Source organism: Delphinapterus leucas, chromosome 10, assembly GCF_059928025.1.
Source record: "Delphinapterus leucas isolate spDelLeu-1000000601 "Yukka" chromosome 10, BTC_Dleu_Yukka2, whole genome shotgun sequence".
Lineage (NCBI taxonomy): Eukaryota > Metazoa > Chordata > Mammalia > Artiodactyla > Monodontidae > Delphinapterus > Delphinapterus leucas.
In genome coordinates, this window is record NC_143138.1 from 57,164,302 (window position 1) to 57,187,865 (window position 23,564).

General features: G+C 39.8%; 1 protein-coding gene across 8 annotated transcripts in view; it reads left to right on the forward strand.

Annotated features, from left to right (window-relative positions):
- The window catches only part of OXSR1 (oxidative stress responsive kinase 1), a 101,524-nt gene that overhangs the window by 1,334 nt on the left and 76,626 nt on the right, over positions 1-23,564 (forward strand). For 3 of the 8 annotated variants that reach the window (XM_089919064.1, XM_089919068.1, XM_089919067.1), the window contains exons 2-4: positions 15,830-15,942; positions 17,360-17,558; positions 22,866-22,974. Coding sequence is in view for 4 of the 8 variants with exons in the window: in XM_089919067.1 (XP_089775193.1) it covers positions 22,881-22,974 (94 nt within the window). In the remaining 4 variants the exon portion in view is untranslated. Of the gene's footprint in view, positions 1-15,829; positions 15,943-17,333; positions 17,559-22,865; positions 22,975-23,564 lie in introns of all 8 variants that reach the window. The other 5 variants (XM_089919063.1, XM_089919062.1, XM_022553940.3 and 2 more) reach the window with 3 other exon arrangements.

Consider the following 23,564-nt stretch of genomic DNA (forward strand, 5'->3'; position numbering starts at 1 on the left):
TGAACCTGAGCGACAGATGTGTCTGAGAGAGAAAGAAAAGTGAAGGTATGGGACAGGCCTTTACGAGGCGGTGCGAGAAATGGGGTATTGCAGTTGGGGGCACGGCCACCTATTCGGGGGTTGGTGGGTTAGGGTGCTTTTGTTCACTCCCGCATCCATGCGAGGACCCGCATAAGTGCCAGGCGTTGCTGCGGTAGAGCTGGGGATTCTCTCCAGATGAAGCTGCAGGTACCGCACTGAGCGATGTAGACACAACTTACGACTGCTTGGAATTGACTTTCTAGTCAGGGAGGTAGACAGTAAATAAGTAGGTAAATAAGTAGGTAAATAAAAAGAATTACAGGTCTTGGCAAGTGCTAGGAAGGGAATAAACAAGATGTTCTGATAGAGGATAACGTGGAGACCTAGTTGGGGCAATTTCAAGGAAGATGCTTTTTCTGAGGCGTTTACATGTAAGTTGAGCACTGAAGGATGAGAGAGTCTTAAGAGCCTAGGGAAATTTTTTCCCGACTGAGGGATGAGGAAATGCAAAGGCTCCTGAGGAGGGAAAGAGCTTGGTGTGTTTTAGGACCTGAAAGAAGACTGGTAAGGTTAGAAAGGTAAGGGAGAAGCCAGATTTTAGGGATCTTCTCAGCCGAGGAAAGGATTTTGGAATTTTATTTTAAGTGTTATTGGAGGGCTTCAAGCAAAGACCTGAAACAATCCGATGGACCTGGCTATTGTGTGTGGAATGGATTTGAAGGGGGTCTGGGAATACCAGTTGGCACAGACCAAAACTTGCACAAACATGGATTGTAATTCTCACAGAGGCACAGTGATTGGGGGAGGGTGGGGACTGGGGATGAGGGGAGTATTTGTTAGACAACAATAATCTAGTGATTTTAGAAATCAAAAGGGGGTGGGTTTAGCTAAACAGAAGCTCAATCCAACAGACACGAGCAGACCCTTGTGTGTTGGAGGAAGGAGATTGTCTGCTTTGCCAGATCAGCATCCAGTCCTAAATTAGTTTTATAACAAAGAGTGTCTGAAAACTCCTTAGCTGTCTTGGCGGGGTGGGAGGTGGTGGCGGGGTGGGTAGTGTTTATTGCACCGTGTAGGTGTTTAGAGAAACTTTGTCACATTTCTTTTTTTCACTTTACTCCTTGTTTCAAAACAAATCTGGCCTAAGTTTTATCTGAAAGCTTTTTCCTTAAGCCACTTCATGGATCTTTACTACATGCTGGGTCTTTGATGTGTACTGGTTGGTTCTAAAGACAGCTAGCTAGGTCTCTGTCTTGATTGATTGCTTCTGAGTCCCTCAATCAGAGTTTCTTATTGAAAAAAGGGATTAAGTGGGAAGTTCCAAAATGATGTCTAAAAAGTAAGGAAAGGGGGTCCTTATCATTTTAGAAAAGGAATTTTGATTTCCTTTCTGGTAAGGTGTACATCTTTCTAGGGTGAAGAGGAGGGTTGTAGTTGTTCCGAATGCCCTTGCTATTAAGATTGCACAAGGCTCTAGAGCTTTAGAAACTTGTTAATTTGGTGTCCTCAGACCAATAAGGTGTCTGAGTGAGCAAAAGGGAGGCTCAGGCCTCTGGGTTAGGGTTAGTCTTCATCTTATTCTCAAAGTGGTCTGTGGATAAAAAGTTAACTCCAATGTGATTTGACCACCTTATTTTTAAAAACAATTTTACTCTGAGGTATAATTTCACCCATTTTTAGTATAAAATTCACCCATTTTTAAATATAAAATTAAATGATTTTTAGTAAATTTATTGTGTTGTGCACCAATCAGCATAATACAGTTTTAGAATATGTTCATCACCCCAGTGAGATCCCTTGTGCCTGTTTACAGTTAATCCCTGTTCCTACCCCCAGTTTCAGGCAACTGCAAATCTACTTTCTGTCTCCATAGATTTGCCTTTTCTGGACATGTCATATAAATGGGATCGTGTAATATGCAGTTTTTTTTGTTTGGCTTCATTCACGTAGCATAATATTTTTTCATTTTTAAAAGCAATTTATATACCATAAAATCCACCTGTTTTAAGTTTACAGTACTATAGTTTTTTAGTAAATTTACAGAGTTGTTCAGTCATCACCACAATCCAATTTTAGAACATTTCCATCATTCCAGAAAGATGCCTCATGTACATTTGCAGTCACTCCCTGCTGAAGACAACCACAGATCTACTTTTTGTCTCTATAGATTTGTCTTTTATGGAAATTTCATATAAATATCGTATAATATGTGATCTTTTGTGTTTGGTTTCTTTTACTTTGTGTAATGTTTTTTGAGGTTCATCCATGTTGTAGCCTGTATTAGTACATTTTTCCTTTTCATTGGACACCACTTGATGGACATTGGGTTTCTTCTGCTTTTTGCCTATTTGGAATAATGTTGCTATGAGCATTTACATCAAATCTTCAGTGACCATGTTTCATTTTTCTTGAGTGGAATTGCTGGGTCATATGGTAGATTTATGTTTAACTTTTTAAGAAATGGACAGACTTTCAAAGTGACTGTACCATTTTACATTCCCATCAGCCGTGTATGAGGGTCCCTATTTCTTTACATTTTTGCCAGCATTTGTTGTCTGTCTTTTTGATTATAGCCATCCTAGTGGATGTGAAGTGGTATTTGATCATGGTTTTGTTTTACATTTCTGTAATAACTAATAATAGAGAGTACCTCTTTTTTTTAACATCTCTATTGGGGTATAATTGCTTTACAATGATGTGTTAGTTTCTGCTTTATAACAAAGTGAATCAGTTATACATATACATATGTTCCCATATTTCTTCCCAATAGTATCTTTTCATGTGCTTATTTGTTAGCTTTTCATATCTATTCTTTGGTAAAATGTCATTCAAATCTTTTTCCCATTTGGGTTGCCCTTTGGGTTGTTTTCTTCTCACTGAGTTATAGAGATGTGTGTGAGGGTGTGTATTCATTCTGGATATGAGTCCTTCACCTGATATATGATTTCAAATATTTACTCTCAGTCTTTTTTTGGGGGCGGGGGGGGCGTGCCACAACTTGCGGGATCTTAGTTCCCCGACCAGGGATCTAACCCGCGCCCCCTGTAGTGGAAGCGCAGAGTCTTAACCACTGGACCACCAGGGAAGTCCTGAGAAATCTTTAGTAACCCAACATCACAAAGATTTTTTTCCTATGTTTTCTTCTGTTATAGTTTAGCTCTTAAATTTAGTCCTCTGATATATTTTGAGTTAAGTTTTCTGTAAGGTGTGAGGTAAGGTGAACCATCTTGTTTTACAGATGAAGACACTGAGACATAGGAAGGTAAAATGACCTGTCTAAAGTCAGAGCTAATTATGGGCAGAGCCAGTACTGGTGTCTAACTGTCGCCTAATCCAGGATCCTTATTTCTGCATCTGCTTTTGGTTTTTGGAAGTATCTGAAGATGGTGGTCATAATCTCACCTTTTTTTTTTTTTTTTTTGCGGTACGCGGGCCTCTCACTGTTGTGGCCTCTCCCGTTGCGGAGCACAGGCTCCAGACGCGCAGGCTCAGTGGCCATGGCTCACGGGCCCAGCCGCTCCACAGCATGTGGGATCTTCCCGGACTGGGGCACGAACCCGTGTCCCCTGCATTGGCAGGCAGACTCTCAACCACTGCGCCACCAGGGAAGCCCCATAATCTCACCTTTTAAAGGAAATATCCTTACAATGAAAAAAAACTGATCGGAGCAGATATTTTGTAGATAACCCTTTAGATATAGTTAGATTTATTCTCTTTTGTGTATCCTATTTTGTCATTTTTTTTAATGTTCTCTCTCTCATTAATAAGTTCCTGAAAGTTCTTAATGTACTTCCACTCCTCACACACTCTCTCTCACCCCATCTACTCAAGAGGGAGGAAAAAAAGTTTTTCCTTGAACTACAGCCTAGTGCAAGTAGCAAGGCTCAGTAAAGCAGTGCATGCTTATTCTGACTTTGCTTCCATGCCAAAATGTTTGGAATACAGTATTTTGTAATAAGCTGTAAGTAGCTTTCCAAATGAATCTTTGTAATTTCTTCAGATTATACTCATTTTTTTTCAGGAAACAAATGGTTGAAGTCTGGGCAAAAAAGGCTTGGGGGAATCTTTTTGAATTTTCTGTTTCCAAAGGATTGTATTTTAAGGAAATGGTATAATGCTGTCTCCTTTCTCATCAAAGCACATACAGTTATTTGAACTATATATCTTTTTCACATGTGCTACTTAGGACTGTATTTGGGGTTAGTTTCTCGCATGGTTTTATTCTTTTTCTGGCAAAATCTTATAGAGAAGAGAAAATTCCCTTCCTAGAACATAATAAAAGCATACAAGTTGGGAATTCAAAGGACTTCCTTTTAAGGTTTCCCTGGTGGTGCAGTGTTTGAGAGTCCGCCTTCCGATGCAGGGGACACGGGTTCGTGCCCCGGTTCGGGAAGATCCCACATGCCGTGGAGCGGCTGGGCCCGTGAGCCATGGCCACTGAGCCTGCGCGTCCGGAGCCTGTGCTCCGCAACGGGAGAGGCCGCAACAGTGAGAGGCCCGCGTACCGCAAAAAAAACCCGACTTCCTTTTAAAGAATTGTATCATCTTAAGCATGCTTTGGCAAAGGTTTGAACTTTAAGTATGATTACTTGTAAAAGATGTAGTATTGGTCTCACTATTAATCATTTATCTTTTCAGTGTTTTTGAGCTCCTGCCTAACCCCTACTATTGCATTGGCACTTCTGACCAGGTGTTGTACTGTATTTGACGTGTGTTGAAGCAACTGTAATAGTATGGGCTTTGGGGTTAGACTGACCTGGATTCAAATCCTGGCGTTAGCTCTTACTACCTATCTGATCTGGGGCAATTTATATAACTGTTTTAGTGTCAGTTTTTTGTCTGTAAAATGGGAATAATGGTACCCATGTCCTTGGGGCTGTTGTGCAGATTAAGTGTAGTTGTTTGCAGGAAGCTTATAGCTCGTATTCATTACTCCATACAATCTCTTTGTTATCTCTTTCTTTTTTTCTTCTTTTTCTGTTTCCTAATTTTTGGTACTGCCATAAAATGTGAAATACATGATTTGGAATCTTGTAACACTTGTAATCTTGTAATGTTTTGAATCTGTTGTAATGTTTATTGGACCATCACTGCATCTTTTTTTTTTTTCTTACTTCCAGATCTTATTCAGGTTTAGATGGATTTAAGGATTTATGCTGGACATGGTAGTATAGCAGTGTAAGGCCCTGCCACCTGTTTTATTGCCCACGATACAATATAGTGGCAAAGTGGGAAACCAGTCTGTCAAGGGCTGTGCCATGTGGCTTTTGTTATCATGCATTTTTTTTTTTTTTTTTTTGCGGTATGCGGGCCTCTCACTGTTGTGGCCTCTCCCGTTGCGGAGCACAGGCTCTGGATGCGCAGGCTCAGCTGCCATGGCTCACGGGCCTAGCCGCCCCGCGGCATGTGGGATCTTCCCGGACCGGGGCACAAACCCGTGTCCCCTGCATCGGCAGGCAGACTCTCAACCACTGCGCCACCAGGGAAGCCCATTTTGGTTTTTGTTTGTTTGTTTGTTTTGGTTTTTGTTTTACTTTTTATTTATTTTTTGGCTGTGTTGGGTCTTCATTGCTGCATGCGGGTTTTCTCTAGTTGCGGCGAGCTGGAGCTACTCTTCTTTGCAGTGTGCGGGCTTCTCATTGCAGTGGCTTCTCTTGTTGGGGAGCATGGGCTCTAGGTGCACGGGCCCAGTAGTTGTGACTCACAGGCTCTAGAGCGCAGGCTCAGTAGTTGTGGCACATGGGCTTAGTTGCTCTGCGGCATGTGGGATCTTCCTGGACCAGGGATCAAACCCATGTCCCCTGCATTGGCAGGCAGATTCTTAACCACTGTGCCACCAGGGAAGTCCCGTGTTACCATGCATTTTTAAAAGTCTCAATAAATATTTACTGTTTACCTCATCCTAGGTTTAGAAAATTGTTCTTTAAGATCCGTTTTTAGTAAGGTGTGATTCACCTACCTTTGATACTGTGGTGAAGGCAGCCTACTAGCTTTATTCTCTACTTTCCCTACCCTTTTAAATTTTCATTAGTTGTTCACTAGCTACACATTTGATGTCTAAAGTATTGGTTTCCAAATACAGATTCCAGGATCCCACCTCTAGCTCTTCCATAAATGTGAAAGCCGTTATTTTCTATTGATAGAGTGATGCTTAATGGTTAGTGTATTTTCTCCCCCTGATTGGAAGACTTAGCTATGATAACATTTTCAATAAGGCCAGCATTGGGCCAACAACCTCATAGGGTTGTATCAAATAGGGATTGCATTTGGCTGCATGTAATGGAAAACAAATAATAGTGGCTTAATAAAATACTTTTTTGCTCCCTTTATATGACACGAAAACTGGAGTGGCAGCCTAGGTGCCATTAGGCACCCAGGCTCGTAGTTTTTCACTCCACTCCACTTAGCACTTGACTTGCATTCTCATAGTTGCAAGACAGTTGTTCCACCCCTAGCCTTGTGCTTGTGTTCCAGGCCAGAAGAATATGGTAAAAGGACAAAGTCACATGACAACTCAGCTGGCTCCCTTTCAAAGGGCTTTCTTTCCTGGAAGCCTTACTCAGTGATACATTTCTATTTTATTGGACAGAACTGTGTCATTTGGCCATTTGCAAATGAAATGAAGCTTTTTATCCAAGCATGTTATTACTTAAAGCAAAATAGGTAAAAGTTCTCTTATTAAAGAAGGGAAAACTGTATGTTGGCTAGGCAACTAAAAATGTTGGCCTCGGGTTTTTTTATTTTAATTAAAATAGTTAAATAAGACACTGCAAGTAAATAATTTAACCTGACACATAAATAATCAGTTAATGTTAGCTTTAAAGAGTCAGTTGCCTACTAATTAAGAGTATGGTGTTGAAACGTCATGTAGTTCTGGTTTCTAGGCCCTACTCTGCATCTTACTAATTTATGACCTAAGTCTTACCTTTGCTTGCATTGCTTTGTAAGATCAATAATACCTAACTCATGGGATTATTGTGAGAATTAGATGAAAAAAAAGAAGTGCAAGTAAGGAGAGTGCTCAGCATAGTACTTGGCGCACAGAGTAAGTGCTCAATAAATGGTAACGCTCACGATGGTAATAATGAGGTAATGCCCGTGAAGACTGGGCTATTTTTGTGTTTGTTCTGTCCCAAATGAGCAAAATTTTTTTTTCTTGAAAATATATGCCACTACTTGAGTCATGAATCTATTCAACAAATATTTACTGACCTCCACTTGTGTGTCAGGCACTATTTGGATGCTAGAGATACAGCAGCAAAGCAGACAGACAGAGATCCCTTGTGGTGGTGATGAAGGACAAATATAAAGTAGGGAAAGGGGTTGCGAACTGCTAGGGATAGAGGTGAGTTTTAAAGAGGTCAAGGAAAGCCTCACTGAGAAGGTGACATTTGAGGAAAGACCTGAAGGAGGTGGAGAAGTGAACATGGTGGTTATCTGCAGGTAGTTTGGTCTAAGCAGAGGGAACATCAGGAGCGCAAAGGTCCTGAAGAAGGAACACACTGATGTGACTAAGGAATAATGAGGTAAGGGTGGCTGGAGCAGAGTAATTCAGAGGTTGAAGAGGCAGACCGGTTGAAGAGATCAGGAGAGTAAGGTGGTAGGTAGGGATGGATGGTCGTGTCCATCAGATGGTATGAAGCGTGGTAAGTCATTGTGGTACTTGGCTTTTGCTTTGCGTAAGATTTTATGTTTTAAAAGGACAACCTGGGCTGCTATGTGGAGAATAGTTTTTTAAGGGTATGAGGGTAGGAGAGGTTATCCAGGGGAGAGAGGTAGTAGTGGAGGTGGTGAGAAGCAGTCAGACGTTGGTGTAGCATATTTTGAAGTTAGAGATATGCCATTGGATTGGATGTGAGAAGTATCCAAGATATTTGGCAGGAGCATCCAGAAGGATGGGGTTAATATCCGTTGAGATAGAGATCACCAGAGTGAACAGGAGCGAGAGATGATTCATTGCAAAACCATCAGGCTGCTTGAATAATTACTCAGAGCATATGGCAGTGTCTTTATTTTCATCTTTGTATGGAGAGAGAGCGTGATTTTTATGATAATGACTGTCCTTACAGCTGTTTCTGTAAAGGAGCTTTAATTTTCAGTATGACTCTGACAAGAGGGCTTATTCAGAAAAAGGTTTATGAAATTGTAAAGTCCTGTATTTTCCATGGTTCAGGTGACAGTGCCTTAGTCATCTTTCAGAATAAACAGTCTGGACTAGCTCTTTAGTTGGTGTTAAAGCCTTACTGAAAAATACTTAAAATCTTTAGAATATGTATCTGTAATAGTGACGGTTGGTCAGAATTTGGGGGGAAAATATCTTCAGTTGATTTGGTTCATTTGATTTATTTTTTCCTCACAGGTAGGAATAAAATCCATATTTTTGCTTACTCTTTTAAATTTCAGGATCTAGTAAAGTGGAGGGAGACTGTGAAATTTTTTTTAGTTCCACTCATGCCTTTGGGCAGCTCCTTTTCTGTCTCAAGAGATAACATTACCCAGTTTGAGGGATTTCAGGAGAAAGCTCAGTCGTGGTTTTTCACTTTAATCCATTCTGGTGTGTAATGTACACTAACATAGCAGTTAAAGAACCAGCTAGGAGAGGACAGAAGAGTGGAAGAGGGGACATGGGGGATGGTGCATGGAGGATGCAAAACATGTAAAATAGTGAACTTCTGAATTAGGATGCTTTATTGGAAATTGTTTTACATTTTCCATTATATTATTCTTCATATTAAGCCAATGCTTATTTGCTGGCATTAGAACAGTAGCTTTCACACTTTGACTAAACCATTCCTAACAGTTACCTTTTACATATTTTCATGTGTATTTACACTGAAGTAAAAGTTTTACAAGATAATATTTGCATTTTTATTTTTTTATATATTTTTTAATTGAAGTATAGTTGATACATAATGTTTACTTTTACTGTGTGCAATACATACTGATGGTTTCTAATTTGATTCTGTTTTCTCTAAGAAAAATGATGGTTGAAACCCAGTAAGTTGACTTGTGGTTTGAATAATTCCTCATGAAGGAACCTGCTTTAAAGAAGAGAAAGAAAAAATATGTATTGTGGGGCTTCCCTGGTGGCACAGTGGTTGGGAATCCGCCTGCCAATGCACTAAACACGGGTTTGAGCCCTGGTCCAGGAGGATCCCACGTGCTGCAGAGCAACTGGGCCCGTGTGCCACGGCTGCTGAGCCTGCGCTCTGCTTCGAGCCACAGCTCCTGAATCCCGTGTGCATGGAGCCCGTGCTCCGCACGGGGAGAGGCCGCCGCAACGAGAAGCCTGCGCACCATGACAAAGAGTAGCCCCCGCTCACTGCAACTAGAGAAAGCCCGCGCACAGCAATGAAGACCCAGTGCAGCCAAAAATAAATAAATAAATTTATTTTAAAAAATATGTATCGCACAGTAATTATATTAAGAAAAAGCAATTTTGAGTAGAATGCTTCATGTAAAATACAACATGCTTTCAATATTTTTCTTCCCCCATGCCCTCTTTTGTAAACATTTTTGTGAAATTACTTTTAAAAAAAATAATGTATTTATTTATTTATTTTTGGCTGCGTTGGGTCTTCGTTGCTGGGTGCGGGCTTTCTCTAGTTGCGGCGAGTGGGGGCTACTCTTCGTTGCGGTGCGCGGGCTTCTCACTGCGGTGGCTTCTCTTGTTGTGGAGCATGGGCTCTAGGTGCATGGGCTTCAGTAGTTGTGGCACTCGGGCTCAGTAGTTGTGGCACTTGGGCTCAGTAGTTGTGGCTCACGAGCTCTAGAGCGCAGGCTCAGTAGTTGTGGTGCATGGGCTTAGTTGCTCCGTGGCATGTGGGGTCTTCCGAACCAGGGATCGAACCCGTGTCCCCTGCATTGGCAGGTGGATTCTCAACCACTGCGCCACGAGGGAAGTCCCTGAAATTACTTTCTATTTGGGAAGAAAATGAGAAAATGGAGAGGAAGGAAGAAAGAATTTAATGATTGTACATTTTTTCTTTTTTATTGTTTACATTTCATCTCTATCCAAGGCTGTATGTACAGGAGAACCCATGATTAAAACATTGAAAAAAACTACAGTTTAAGTGGTATGGCTAGAGATGGGGAGTTGGTGAGGATAATTTATCCTCATGTGTTTTGGTAAAGATTCAAGTACTTTAGAAGCGTAATAAACCTACCTTATATCAAATACTTGAGGAGACACAGCTATGTCTTTTAATAGTTTAAATGTCTAATAGGAAGATAATAGGTAAATAAATGAAAAATAATGACATTTATTGAGCATTGCCATTTCCAAGCACGTAATCAGGGAACCAAGACTTACCCTGCTAATGGTGGCAGAGTTTGTTTGAATCTAAGTGTGTTTTCCATGGAGCTTCCTGAAGTTAGGTGAGTTTTGACTTGGGCTTTAAAAGGAGGGGGAGGTATGGATTAATATGTAGAAAGCAAGCAAGGTGAATGGTTTGCACAGAGGAATGGAGATGGAGAAAACTAAATTGCATCCAGGGTATGGAAAATAAGTTAAAGCGTTGAGTTATCAAGAAGTACAGTATTGGGACTTCCCTGGTGGTGCAGTGGTCAGGAATCCGCCTGCCAGTGCCGGGGACACGGGTTCGAGCCCTGGTCGGGGAGGATCCCACATGCTGCAGAGCAGGTAGGCCTGTGCACCACAACTACTGAGCCTGTGCTCTAGAGCCCACGAGCCACAACTACTGAGGCTGTGAGCCACAGCTACTAAAGCCCACATGCCTAGAGCCCATGCTTCACAACAAGAGAAGCCACCGCAATGAGAAGCCCGCGCACCACAACAAAGAGTAGCCCCCACTCGCTGCAACTAGAGAAAGCCCGTGCGCAGCAGTGAAGACCCAATGCAGCCATAAATAAATAAATGAAATTTAAAAAAAAGAAAGTACAGTATCAAGTAGTGGCTGTGGTTTAGTGATCTGAGGAGTGATATAGTGCAAATGGACCTTGAAGATTATTTTATTAAGGGTAATAGATGGATTGAAGCCTAGGCTTTTTTTTTTCTTTTTTTTTAAGCAATCTACGGAACTTAGAGCTTACTATCTGTATGTGTACTGTACTCATTTGTGTGCATGTGTGTATGGTTCTGTGCAGTTTTATTACACGTGTACCTTTGTGTAACTACCACTAACTAAATTCAAGACACAGAACTGTATTCCACCACAAAGTCCCTCTGGCTACCCCTTTGTAGCCCTCCTAACCTGTCTACTCACATCCCTAATCCCTGACAACCACTAATCTGTTCTCTGTTGCTGTTATTTTTGTTATTTCAGGAGTGTTGTATATTATATAAATGGAGTCATAAAATATGTAACTTTCTGAGATTGGCTTTTTTCATTCAGCATAGTGCCCTTGAGGTTCATCCAAGTAATTGTGCATATCAATAGTTTGTTCATTTTTATTGCTGAGTAATATTTGTCTGTGTGGACATACCATATGTTTAACCATTCACCTGTTAAAGGATATTTGGGTAGTTTCCAGTTTTTAGCTATTATGAATAAAGCTGCTGTGAATATTCATGTACAAGTTTCTGTGTGAACAGAAACTTGTATATGAATTTTTAATTTCTCTCAGAAAAATTTTAATTTTTAATTTTAATTTCTCTCAGATAAATACCCAGTCATACAAATGCTGAGTTGTACAAGTTCATTTTTAGTTTTAAAAGAAATGGCCTAACTATTTTCCAGAGTGGCTATACCATATTTTATATTTCTGCCTACATTGTATGAGTGATCCAGTTTAACCATATCCTCACCAGCATTTGTGTTATCACTTAAAACAATTTATTTTAGCCATTCTAGTAGGTTATTCCATCGCTGTTGAATTGCTTTTGTACCTTTGTCAAAAATCACTGTGGGGGGCTTCCCTGGAGGCACAGTGGTTGAGAGTCCGCCTGCCGATGCAGGGGACACGGGTTCGTGCCCCGGTCTGGGAAGATCCCACATGCTGCGGAGCGGCTGGGCCCGTGAGCCATGGCCGCTGAGCCTGCGCGTCCAGAGCCTGTGCTCCGCAACGGGAGAGGCCACAACAGTGAGAGGCCCACGTACCACACATACACACACAAAAATCACTGTGGCACATTTGTGTGAATCTATTTCTGGTTTCTCTGTTCTGTTTTGTGTGTGTGTGTGTATGTGTGTATGTCTGTCCCTCTGTCTATACCACACTGTCTTGATTACTGTAACTATATAAGTCTTTAAATTGGATGGTATGAATCCTTCAACTTTGTTCTTTTTTTTTAAAATTATTTTTATTTATTTTATTTTTGACTGCATTGGGTCTTTCTGGTGCACAGGCTTCTCATTGTGGTGGCTTCTCTTGTTGTGGAGCAGGGGCTCTAGGTACACAGGCTTCAGTAGTTGTGGCTCGAGGGCTCTAGAGCGCAGGCTCAGTAGTTGTGGCACACAGGCTTAGTTGCTCTGCGCCGTGTGGGATCTTCCTGCACCAGGGCTCAAACCCGTGTTCCCTGCATTGGCAGGCAGATTCTTAACCACTGCACCACCAGGGAAGCCCTGTTCATCTTCTTTACTATGGTGTTGATTATTCTAGGGCCTTCCCTTTTCATATAAACTTTAGAGTAAGCTTGTCTACGTGTACAGAATACTTTGCCAGGAGTGTGATAGGAATTGCCTTAAACCTATATGGAGTCAATTTGGGGAGTATTGACATCTTTACTGCGTTGATTTTTCGAATCCATGAACATAGTAAGTCTCCAGTTATTTAGGTCTTTTTTGTTTTCTTTGTTTGGTATTTTGTAATTTTCAGCATATAGATCCTGTTCATATTTTATTGGATTTATACCTAAATGTTTCATTTTGGGGGAGCAATTGTAAATGATACTGTGTTTTAAGATTTTGGTTTCCACTTGATTGTTGTTAGTATATAGAAATGCAGTTGGTTTTTGTGTGTTGACCTTTTATCTTGCAACTTTGCTAAACTCTTTTATTAGTTTTAGAAGCTTTTCTTGTATAGATGGTCATGACATCTACAAACAGGGACAGTTTTATTTCTTCTTTTCCAATCTGGATGCCTTTTATTTCTTTTTCTTGCTTTATTGTGTTGTCTAGGACTTCCAGTGCTATGTTGAATAAAAGTGGTAAGAATGAACGTCTTAGCCTTTTTCCCAATCTTAGAGGGAAGGCAGTCTTTCACCAGTATGATGTTAGCGGTAAGGTTTTTTTTTTGTAGATGTTCTTTATGAGGTTGAAGAAGTTCCCCTCTATTCCTAGTTTGCTGAGAGCTTTTTTAATCATGAATGGTGTTGAATTTTTATAAAGTGTTTTTGTGTCAGTGGATATGCTCGTATGATTTTTCTTCTTTAGCCTGTTGATACAGTGTATTACATTGATTTTTTTTTTTTAATTGTACCAGCCTTGCATACCTGGAATACATACTACTTGGTTGTGGTGTAGTATCTATTGCTGGATTCAATTGGCTAACATTTTGTTAAGGATTTTGCAGCTAAGTGCATGAGAGGTATTGGTCTGTAGTTATTTTGTTTTGTTTTGTTTTTTCTTGTGATGTCTTTGTTTTGTTTTGGTGTTGGTAATACTGGCTTCATGAAATGAGTTGGAAAGTGCTCCTGCTTCTTCCTTTTTTTCTAAATTGTTGAACTATGAGTTAAAATTGTTTGTAGTATGTAGTATTCCCTTTTTTAAAAAGATCAAGATATGTCACTTAACATAAAACTAACCATTTTTTTAACATCTTTATTGGAGATATAATTGCTTTACAATGTTGTGTTAAAAACTAACCATTTTTTAAGTGTACAGTTTAGTGTTTTTTTAGTATATTCACAGTGTTTTGCATCCATCATCATTGTCTAATTCCAGAGCATTTTCCTCACCCCAGAAAGAAATTGTACCCATTAAGCATTAACCTCCCATTTTCCTCTTCTCCCAGCCCCTGGTAACTACTAATCTGTTTTCTGTGTCTATGGATTTGCCTGTTCTATGGACATTTCATATATATGGAGTCATACAATATGTGGTCTTTTGTGATTGGTTTACTTCGCATAGTATGTTTTCAAGGTTCCTCCCTTGGCTCATGACTCCATTACTCTTACCTCTGCTTTCATTGTCTCATCTTCTCTGACTCTGACCCTCCTTCGTCTCTTTTATAAAGACCCTTGTAATTAAATTGGGCCCACCCAGATAATCCAGGATCATCTTTCCATCCTTAATTTCATAACATGTGCCAAGTCTTTTTGCCATTTATGGTAACATTCACAGGTCTCAAGGATTAGGATGTGGTCACCTTTGGGGGGCGGGTATTATTCTACCTACCACAGATTTTAGAGCTTTTATTATTATTCCACTTCTCCCTGAAGCTCTGTTCTTTTTTTCAGTCTGTTTTCTCTCTGCTGTTTAGATTGAGTAAAATTATTGATCTTATCCTCAAGTTCACTGAATTTATCCTGTTATCTCTCTTTTTCTATTGAGCTTCTCCAGCAGGTTTTATATTTTGGAAATTATGTGTTTTAGTTGTGTAATGTCCAGTTGGTGCTTTTTTTTTTTTAGTAACTTCTGTTTCCTTATTGAGGCTTTTCTATTTTTTTATTTTGTTTTAAGATAATTCTTAACTGTTTGTTGAAGCACTTTTATGATGGCTGCTTTAAAATTCTTGTCAGATAATTCCAACTAGTAATTCGTCTTGGTGTTTGTATCAGTGTGATTGTCTTTTCTCATTCAAGTGTGTTTTTCCTGGTTCTTGGTGTGACGACGTGATTTTCTTTTTTTAAATCGTGTGATGGACATTTAGGATATTAATGTTAGGAGACTCCTGATCCTATTTAAAATTTCTATTTTAGTAGGCAGTTACTCTACTTAGATTTAATGTGTAAGTCCTGGCCTACTTTTGTGAGCTATGTAATTCTTATGGTAAGTGAGTTTTCAGAGCTCTGGCAGTGTTATTATCTTCTGCTTTATTCTTCTGGCACAGCAGGACTCCTATTTAATCTCTGCAGGTGTTACCTGGGTTGACAGGTGGGTGTGGGTCTGGTTCCCACCCTTCCGCCCCCCACCCCCTCTGCTGCTGCTCTGGGCAGATTGGCTGGATGTTGCCCAGGTGTGGGGCAGGGACCTAGTTGCCCTGTGGTGCATCTGGCCTGCTGCTGTCTGGGTGTGGGTTGGAGACCCTGCTGATGCTGATGCTGTGGTGGGTTGGGTGGATTGTCCTGGATAACGATTGGGAAATCTGTCTTCTAGGTTGCTACTGAGCTTCCCCTTTCACAGTCCTTTGGCTAGAAAGGATTTTTCTCATTTGTCTGTTTGGCTATCCCTGTTGGTTCCAGGAAGCAGGCTGTTCTGGTGCCCACTCGTGGATATGTGCGAGATAAAAGAAAAACCCAGGGAGCTTACAATAGTGCTTTTCCTCACGTCCTGAGGGTCCTAGCCAGCCCATCTGCTTCTTTCCACCTTTCAGATTGCCTTTATGATTGTTGAATTATTTCTAACGTATTTAGTTGTATTTAGAGGAGAAGAGCAGGGAAATGTGAGCCTACACCATCATATTCTAGAACTTCTGGAACTCAAGCAACTTTTATTTGTGTGTGTGTGTGTGTGTGTGTGTGTGTGTGTGTGTGTGCGCGTCTGCTGGTATTTATTGACAATTCTATGAAATGGTCAAGGCTTTTGCTTTTATTGACACCCTACTTTTTAGAGTGTTTCTCTGCATTTTTTGTTGAGCGTAAGAATAAGTTAAGAATTATTCTCTTGTTTAAATTGTGTAGGAATTTTAAATGTCTTGTTTTTATCTACCCCTCTACATATTTACTCACTTGTATATTTATCTTTAGGGAGTGGAGCAACGGCTGTGGTCCAAGCAGCATATTGTGCCCCTAAAAAGGAGAAAGTGGCGATCAAACGGATAAACCTTGAGAAATGTCAAACTAGCATGGATGAACTCCTGGTATGCACTTCTCGTATTTCCTGTATATTCATGTTAGAGTGGGAAATAACTTGAAGTTTTTTGTTTTTTATTTTTTAAAAAGGTTTGTGATTTCTTCATTAATAAGTAATGCTTATTATAAAATTTATAAAGTCCAGGTAAGTAGAAAAAAATTATAGTCCTCTCATTCTGAGATTGACACTTGCTATATGTGCACATTTAAACATCTTTGTATTTTCATAATAATGTAACCATATACTTGTTCTTTCAATTAAAAATTTATCATAGAATTCTTTCTATGTCTATAAATATGAATTAATGTAGCTTTCAATATGTATGTAGTGTTCCGTTGAATACTTTATCCAACCTGTTCTCTAGTATTGGATGATTTTTGTTTCCTCTTTGTTGTTATAAACAATGCTTGCTTACTTCTCACTTTCCTTAAAATAGTATCATGCAATTGTGATTTCTGGGTCAAATGAAATATACTTTAAAAGGCTTTAACCTTCTAGGAACATGGTACCAACCTGCATTCTGACCATTGTTGCAGGATGAGAGGTAGAATGACCCCCCAGCAGCATTGGCTTCTCCAAGGGCTAGGGTCAGGGAGAAGAAAGGGTATCCCAAGGATCCACAGCTGCATGAGATGTTCTGTGGCGTTAAAAGCTAGCCACACAGGGATTGTTTTGTACTTTTATGCTCCATGACACATAGAGTAGTTTTTAAGTATATAGTAAGTGCTCAGCAAGGGAAATGAAATAGTTTTTCCAAATCATTTAATTTTTTAAATCCTCAGTTTCTTTGGTTTAAATTGGAAATAATATCTGCTTCTGCTTTGTGTACCTCATGAGGTTTTTCTTTTTTTAATAAATTTATTTATGGCGTTGGGTCTTCGTTGCTGCGCATGGGCTTTCTCTAGTTGCGGTGGGCGGGGCCTACTCTTTGTTGCGGTGTGCGGGCTTCTCATTGCGGTGGCTTCTCTTGTTGCAGAGCACGGGCTCTAGGCAGGCGGGCTCTAGAGTGCAGGCTCAGTAGTTGTGGCGCACGGGCCTAGTTGCTCCGCGGCATGTGGGGTCTTCCGAACCAGGGATCGAACCCGTGTCCCCTGCATTGGCAGGCGGATTCTTAACCAATGCGCCACCAGGGAAGTCCCTTATGAGGTTTTTCTTGAAGATTGAATGATATAGTACTTGAAAACCATAAACTGCCACACAAATATGAACTAATATTGTTATATTGTTAAGTAATTTCTCTAAGATCATGTACAGCTAATAGTAGAAAGGACAGGAACTAAGACTGGTATGATCTATCAGTCCTGGATTGGGTTTAATTTCTGGTGTAGTCTGTAGTGAGTATTTAGGGAATAATTGGAATAAAGTAAAAGATAATAGAATTATATATTGAACTTTCAGCAGATGAGACAAATGTATTTCTTCAGGAGCTGGTAATGCATAAGCAGAAGCTGAAGAGTTGGGTTGCTGGAGTGATCTAGAGCTGTCTTTGGTGAGAGCACACACACTTGGAAGGAGATGCTGATTGAAACACTATGTGACGAACTTGGATTTACAGATGCCAGCAATACCTTAGAGAACCATTTGGGCATTTGAACTGCAGTGATCATAAAAGAAGTCTAAATTGTAAATTAATTCTTATTGTTAAAGAAAAACAATATTTAAAAAAAATTTTTTTCACATCTTTATTGGAGTATAATTGCTTTACAGTGTTGTGTTTGTTTCTGCTGTACAACAAATTGAATCAGCTATACGTATACATACATCCCCATATCCCCTCCCTCTTCAGCATCCCTCCCAGCCTCCCTATCCCATCCCTCTAAGTCATCACAAAGCATCGAGTTGATCTCCCTGTGCTATGCAGCAGCTTCCCACTAGCTATCTATTTTACATTGGGTAGTGTATATATGTCAGTGCTACTCTCTCACTTCATCCCAGCTTCCCCTTCCCCCCTTGTCCTCAAGTCCATTCTCTATGTCTGTTTCTTTATTCCTGCCCAGCCACTAGGTTCATGAGTACCGCTTTTTTAGATTCCATATATATGTGTTAGCATATGGTATTTGGAAAACCCCTTTTTTTTTTTTTTTCGGTATGCGGGCCTCTCACTGTTGTGGCCTCTCCCGTTGCGGAGCACAGGCTCCGGACGCGCAGGCTCAGCGGCCATAGCTCACGGGCCCAGCCGCTCCGCGGCATGTGGGATCTTCCCGGACCGCGGCACGAACCCATGTCCCCTGCATCGGCAGGCAGACTCTCAACCACTGTGCCACCAGGGAAGCCGCATACTAAGCTTTTGATGTTGTGATTTTAAATTTTATTTTCAAAACTGTCTTTATTATTATGCAGAAAGGATGCTCTGGGTTCTCCAGAGAGTACTGATGTAAACCAATTACAGGTGTGTAATGTGTGTGACAGTTATTAGTGAGGACGCAGTATATTGCTCCTTTCTCTTGTTAAAATGTTTTCTTGTCTGATAGCCTTTGCTAAGTGTGATCACAAAGTCGGCTGTCAAATCTGACTACATTTATTTTCTCCAGAGATTTTACTCACAGACTTTTCTCTGAGAAAGGCAACTATGTAATATATTGAGATTTTTCTCTCCTCTGGTAGATGCTAGGACTAGATTCATTGAACAAACATCTGAGGGGACCATTAAGAGGCTTAAAATGTCTTTTCTTCTGCCAAGAGGCTCACAATCTAGTTGAAGAGTTAAGGCTCTTGCCTGCTGTACATGGCAGAGTGTGACAAATGCTTAGGAGAGGTATAAGTACTGTGTTGCAATAAGAGGAAGAAGGGAGCTACCAGTTATGAAAGTGGAGGCCTTTGTGGAGATGTTTGTGTCCTGGGCCACCTGGGCTGGGAAGACTTTGAAGAGGCAGAGATGGAGACCCTGCTGGGCAGGGGTTTAAGATCAGCAAAGAATAGCATATTATATATTAACATTATGAATATATATGATATTATATATTAATATAACTGAAACATTTTTATAAAACAATTTTTTTGAGCATTTCTTTTTTTTTTTACATCTTTATTGGAGTATAATTGCTTTACAATGGTGTGTTAGTTTCTGCTTTATAACAAAGTGAATCAGTTATACATATACATATGTTCCCATATCTCTTCCCTCTTGCGTCTCCTCCCTCCCACCCTCCGTATCCCACCCCTCCAGGCGGTCACAAAGCACCAAGCTGATCTCCCTGTGCTATGCGGCTGCTTCCCACTAGCTATCTACCTTACGTAAAACAATTCTTAATTATGTGGAATGCACTCTGATTTTCTATCCTATTTTTGTTTGTCTGTTTTTTTTTTAATGTGATCCACTAAATTTATTTCATGACCCATATGAGTTGCATCCCATAGGTTGAAGAACACAAAGAGATATTGAGACTAAATTCAGGCAGTGACAGTGATAATGGAAAGGAAGACACAAATTCCCCAGACATTTTATAGATGGAAAAATTGTTAGTACTAGAATGAGCAGTCTATGAGGGCAGGGACTATTCACTCTGAATGAGTGAATGAATAAATTAACATTACTTGGGGACTGACTGAATAGTGTGAAGTGGAGGAAAGCCACCTACGTTGGAGTAATCAGAAAACCAGGGAGTAATTAGTAGAAATCAAGATGAGTGAGTTTCAAGAAGGAATGAACAGTCCATCATTAAAACATGGCTTCTGGTGGAGAACTGAAAATTCCAGACAAAAGATCTGGTATTAGCAGACAATAAAGGACTTTCAGGAAAGCATTTTCATGAGTAGGGGTGGAATCACTTATGAGTGTTAAGGAAGCTGCTGGGAAATTTGAGTCAGAATGAATATACCACTCTTGCAGAGCACTTAATATGTATATTTTTTCTTTTTGAAAGGAAAGGGAAAAGGATAACTCCAAGGGGAATTAAGAGGCATAGAAGAGAAGAAATGGAATATTTAAGGCCCTTTTAATCTTTAAAATTTATGGCTCTCCTGCTAGCCTCCTTTTTTTTGTTGTGGTTGTTTTTTGTTTGTTTTTATTAATTTTTTTTAGTTGTAGTTGATTTACAGTGTTTCAGGTGTACAGCAAAGTGATTGAGTTATACATACATATATATATATATATATATATATATGTATGTATATGTATACTTTTTCAGGTTCTTTTCCATTATGGGTTATTACAGAATATTGAATATAGGTCCCTGTGCTATACAGTAGGTCTTTATTGTTTATCTGTTTTATATATAGTAGTGTGTATCTGTTGATCTCAAATTCCCAATTTGTCACCCCGCCATAGTCTCCTTTTAGAAAACCCTTTGTAGTACTCTTTTTTCCAGGATTAAGCTCAAAACCTTTTGCTTAACATTTAAGACCTTGGACCATTTGACCCCAGCTCTTTGCATTGTCACTCCCCTATGTGATTTCTGTCTCTTTCACCTCTCCTGTCCAGTTAGTCACCAAGTCCTATTGTTTATACCTCTTTAGTATCATCTCTTGACTCTTCCCTTTCTTTTCATTCATATTACCACTTATTTTTTTTAACTTTTTATTTTGTGATAGTCTCAACCTTACAGAAGAGCTGCTAAAGCAGCATAGAAAGTTCCCATATGCTGTTCACCCAACATCTCCTAAGAGTAACATAACCATAGTACAGTAATCTAAACTGAGAAATTAGCTGTTTATCGTTTTTCAGGCCATTATCATCTCACCCAGCTCATGGCAACAACCTTGAACAGAGTCTTTCCCTTTAGTCTTGCCTTCTCTCTTTTATTTTCTACATTACGGCCAGAGTGATTTTTATGAAAAAATAAATATAGTTAAACCTTTGATGCCTTTCCATTGCTGTTAGGATGAAGCCTAAATTATTGAACACAGTTACAAGCTCCTTTATGATACGGTCCCAGGTAATTAAACAATCAAAACCCCTAAAAACATATTTATCTTTCCTATTTCAGTGTCAGTGTAGTAAAACTTCTTATAGGAAGCTTTCCCTGATTGTCACTCCTAATTTTTGGTAATTCACCTCTCCGATGAAATCATGTAGTATTTAGTACTTCTCCTATCAGACTTTCTTCATCTGTGTTATTAATTAGTATTTGTCTGACTTCTTCACCAGACTGTAAGTTTCATGAGGGTTCACCATTGTGGTCAAGCACCTAGGACTGTGCCTGGCACAGAGTAGGCATTTGGTAAATTTCTGTTGAAAGCATGAACTGCTTAACCTTAGACAGGTTTACTCCTGTGTCCTAAAATCTGTCTTGCTTATTTCATCCTTTTTTTGTAATTTTATGTGCTTTGCACCTTGTACTGCTATAACATCCCACATCCTGCAGAACTAAACGTAGTTCCCACCTTCTCTGTGAAGACTTCTTGCCTGCCTTAACTGTTCTTTCCTCTGGATTCTTGTAACATTTACTATCTTTACTGCTCATTTGGCACATATATGCTGTTCTCTTTATATTCCCTCTTATATGTACATATCTTATCTCTTCAAATCCTGTATAACTATGTCAATAGGCAGGTGTTTACTTTAGTTCTTCTTCCTTATCCTTCATATTTACTTACCTTTTAGTATGGAAGACTGTGCTAGTAACTTAGTGGGTAGCAAAAATGCACACAACAAAGTCCTTGCCGTAAAAGAATTTACATTGAAGTAGAGAAAATGAAAATGGAAAAACTAGTGTTTATTGAACACTTCTTATGAATCAGGGATTATGGGCAACTTTTACACAATTGATCTTACTGAACAAATACCAAGGGCATAGGGCAAGTATTAATACATCAGTAAGTAAAAAGCTATATAAAGTATATAGGATTTTATTCATTCAGCAAATATTTATTGAGGGTATACTGTGTGCCAGGCACAATAAGGGCCAGTATACAGAATCTGACCTCTCATTGAGCTACAGTTTTGTGAGGGATGCAGAAAAGTAAATAGGCAATTACAGCATCGTATGATAATTCCCACCATGTGTATGAGTCCACTTTTAAGTACTTACCTTCTTGGAGTTGTCAGTCTAGCAGGGAAGGACAGACAAATAAGCATCCAATGTACTATCCAGTACATATGTGCTGTGATGTAAGGAGGTATGCACAGAGATTGGAAGCCAAGAGAAGGGACACCTAACTAACTCAACCTGGGAAGTTGGGAGGAAGTGGTATTTTGGCTGAGATCAGAAGGAAGAATTGGTGTTTTCAGCTGGGTGAAAATGAGGGAAGTGTATTTGAGGCAGAGGGAACAACAGGGTTAAATGCCCATGGTTAGAAGAAGCATGGCTCACTTGAAGTTACTTTGGCTGGATCATAGGACTGGGGTATTTTGGGGGTAGGGGTCAGTGAAGGTAGTAGGAGTGATGGAGAGGTAAGCAGGGCCCTGATCACACAGGGCTTTTATAAGGCATTTAATCACACCAAATCTAATTTAAATTCATTAAATTCGAATGAGATAGTATAAGCTGAGACTTTGGGCGCAGGTGTCTACTTTGGATTTAGTTTATGGCCTCTTTAAATTGGGAACTGTTAATCATTTCACAAAAATGAGGTGAAACAATGTTTTGGAGAAGAAAGACAAACCAACCAACCACCCTTTGTTTATTAGTATTGATAATTATCCTCTGTGACTGTAAAACCTGATTTCCCAAGATGGTTCTTTAAGGGCACCTGGAAGTAAAAATATGTGTCCCAGTGGAGACCTCTGTGGTGCTGTGGCAGGGTGTGATAAATAGTGCATGTTTTTGGTTTCAGAGATCGCTAGTTTAACGAGTGAAAGGAGTAAGAGTCAGAATGGACTGAGGGAAACCAAGCGGTTTTTTTGGTTTAACCATTCTTGCAGAGGTCAGGCATGAAAATCCCAGAAAGGTTGTGACATAGTCTTTGGAATTCCTAGATCTGGATTCAGTAACTTCTAATGTTGTTTTAGCCTTGCATATAATGAATTACCATGTTTTCTCTTCTTTGTAGAAAGAAATTCAAGCCATGAGTCAGTGCCATCATCCTAATATTGTGTCTTACTACACGTCTTTTGTGGTAAAAGATGAGCTGTGGCTAGTCATGAAGCTACTAAGTGGAGGTGAGTAGAGTACAATGAAATGTCAACTTCCATGGTTTGGAAAATTTATACAAATGTTTTTCTTGTTTTGGTTTTCATGGACATTTACATTTGAGGAGATACTGAGAATAAAGTATCTAATGATAATAGTGCACAAGCTGAGACAAGTTTCACATGTTGCATTTGTTCGTCATGCCTCTTCAGTTACTCTTAATCTAGGATGGTTCCCTCCTACTTCCTCTCTTCCATGAGGCAGACTTACTGAAGGGTCTGGTCTGAAGGGTCTATCTTGTCCCACATTTTTTTTTAACATCTTTATTGGAGTATAATTGCTTTATATTGTTGTATTAGTTGCTGCTGTATAACAAAGTGAAGCAGCTATATGTGTACATATATCCCCATATCCCCTCCCTCTTGCGTCTCGCTCCCACACTCCTTATCCCACCCCTCTAGGTGGTCACAAAGCACCGAGCTGATCTCCCTGTGCTATGTGGCTGCTTCTCACTAGCTATCTCTTTTACATTTGGTAGTGTATTTATGTCAATGCCACTCTCTCACTTCGTCCCAGCTTACCTTTCCCCCTCCTCGTGTCCTTAAGTCCCCTCTCTGTG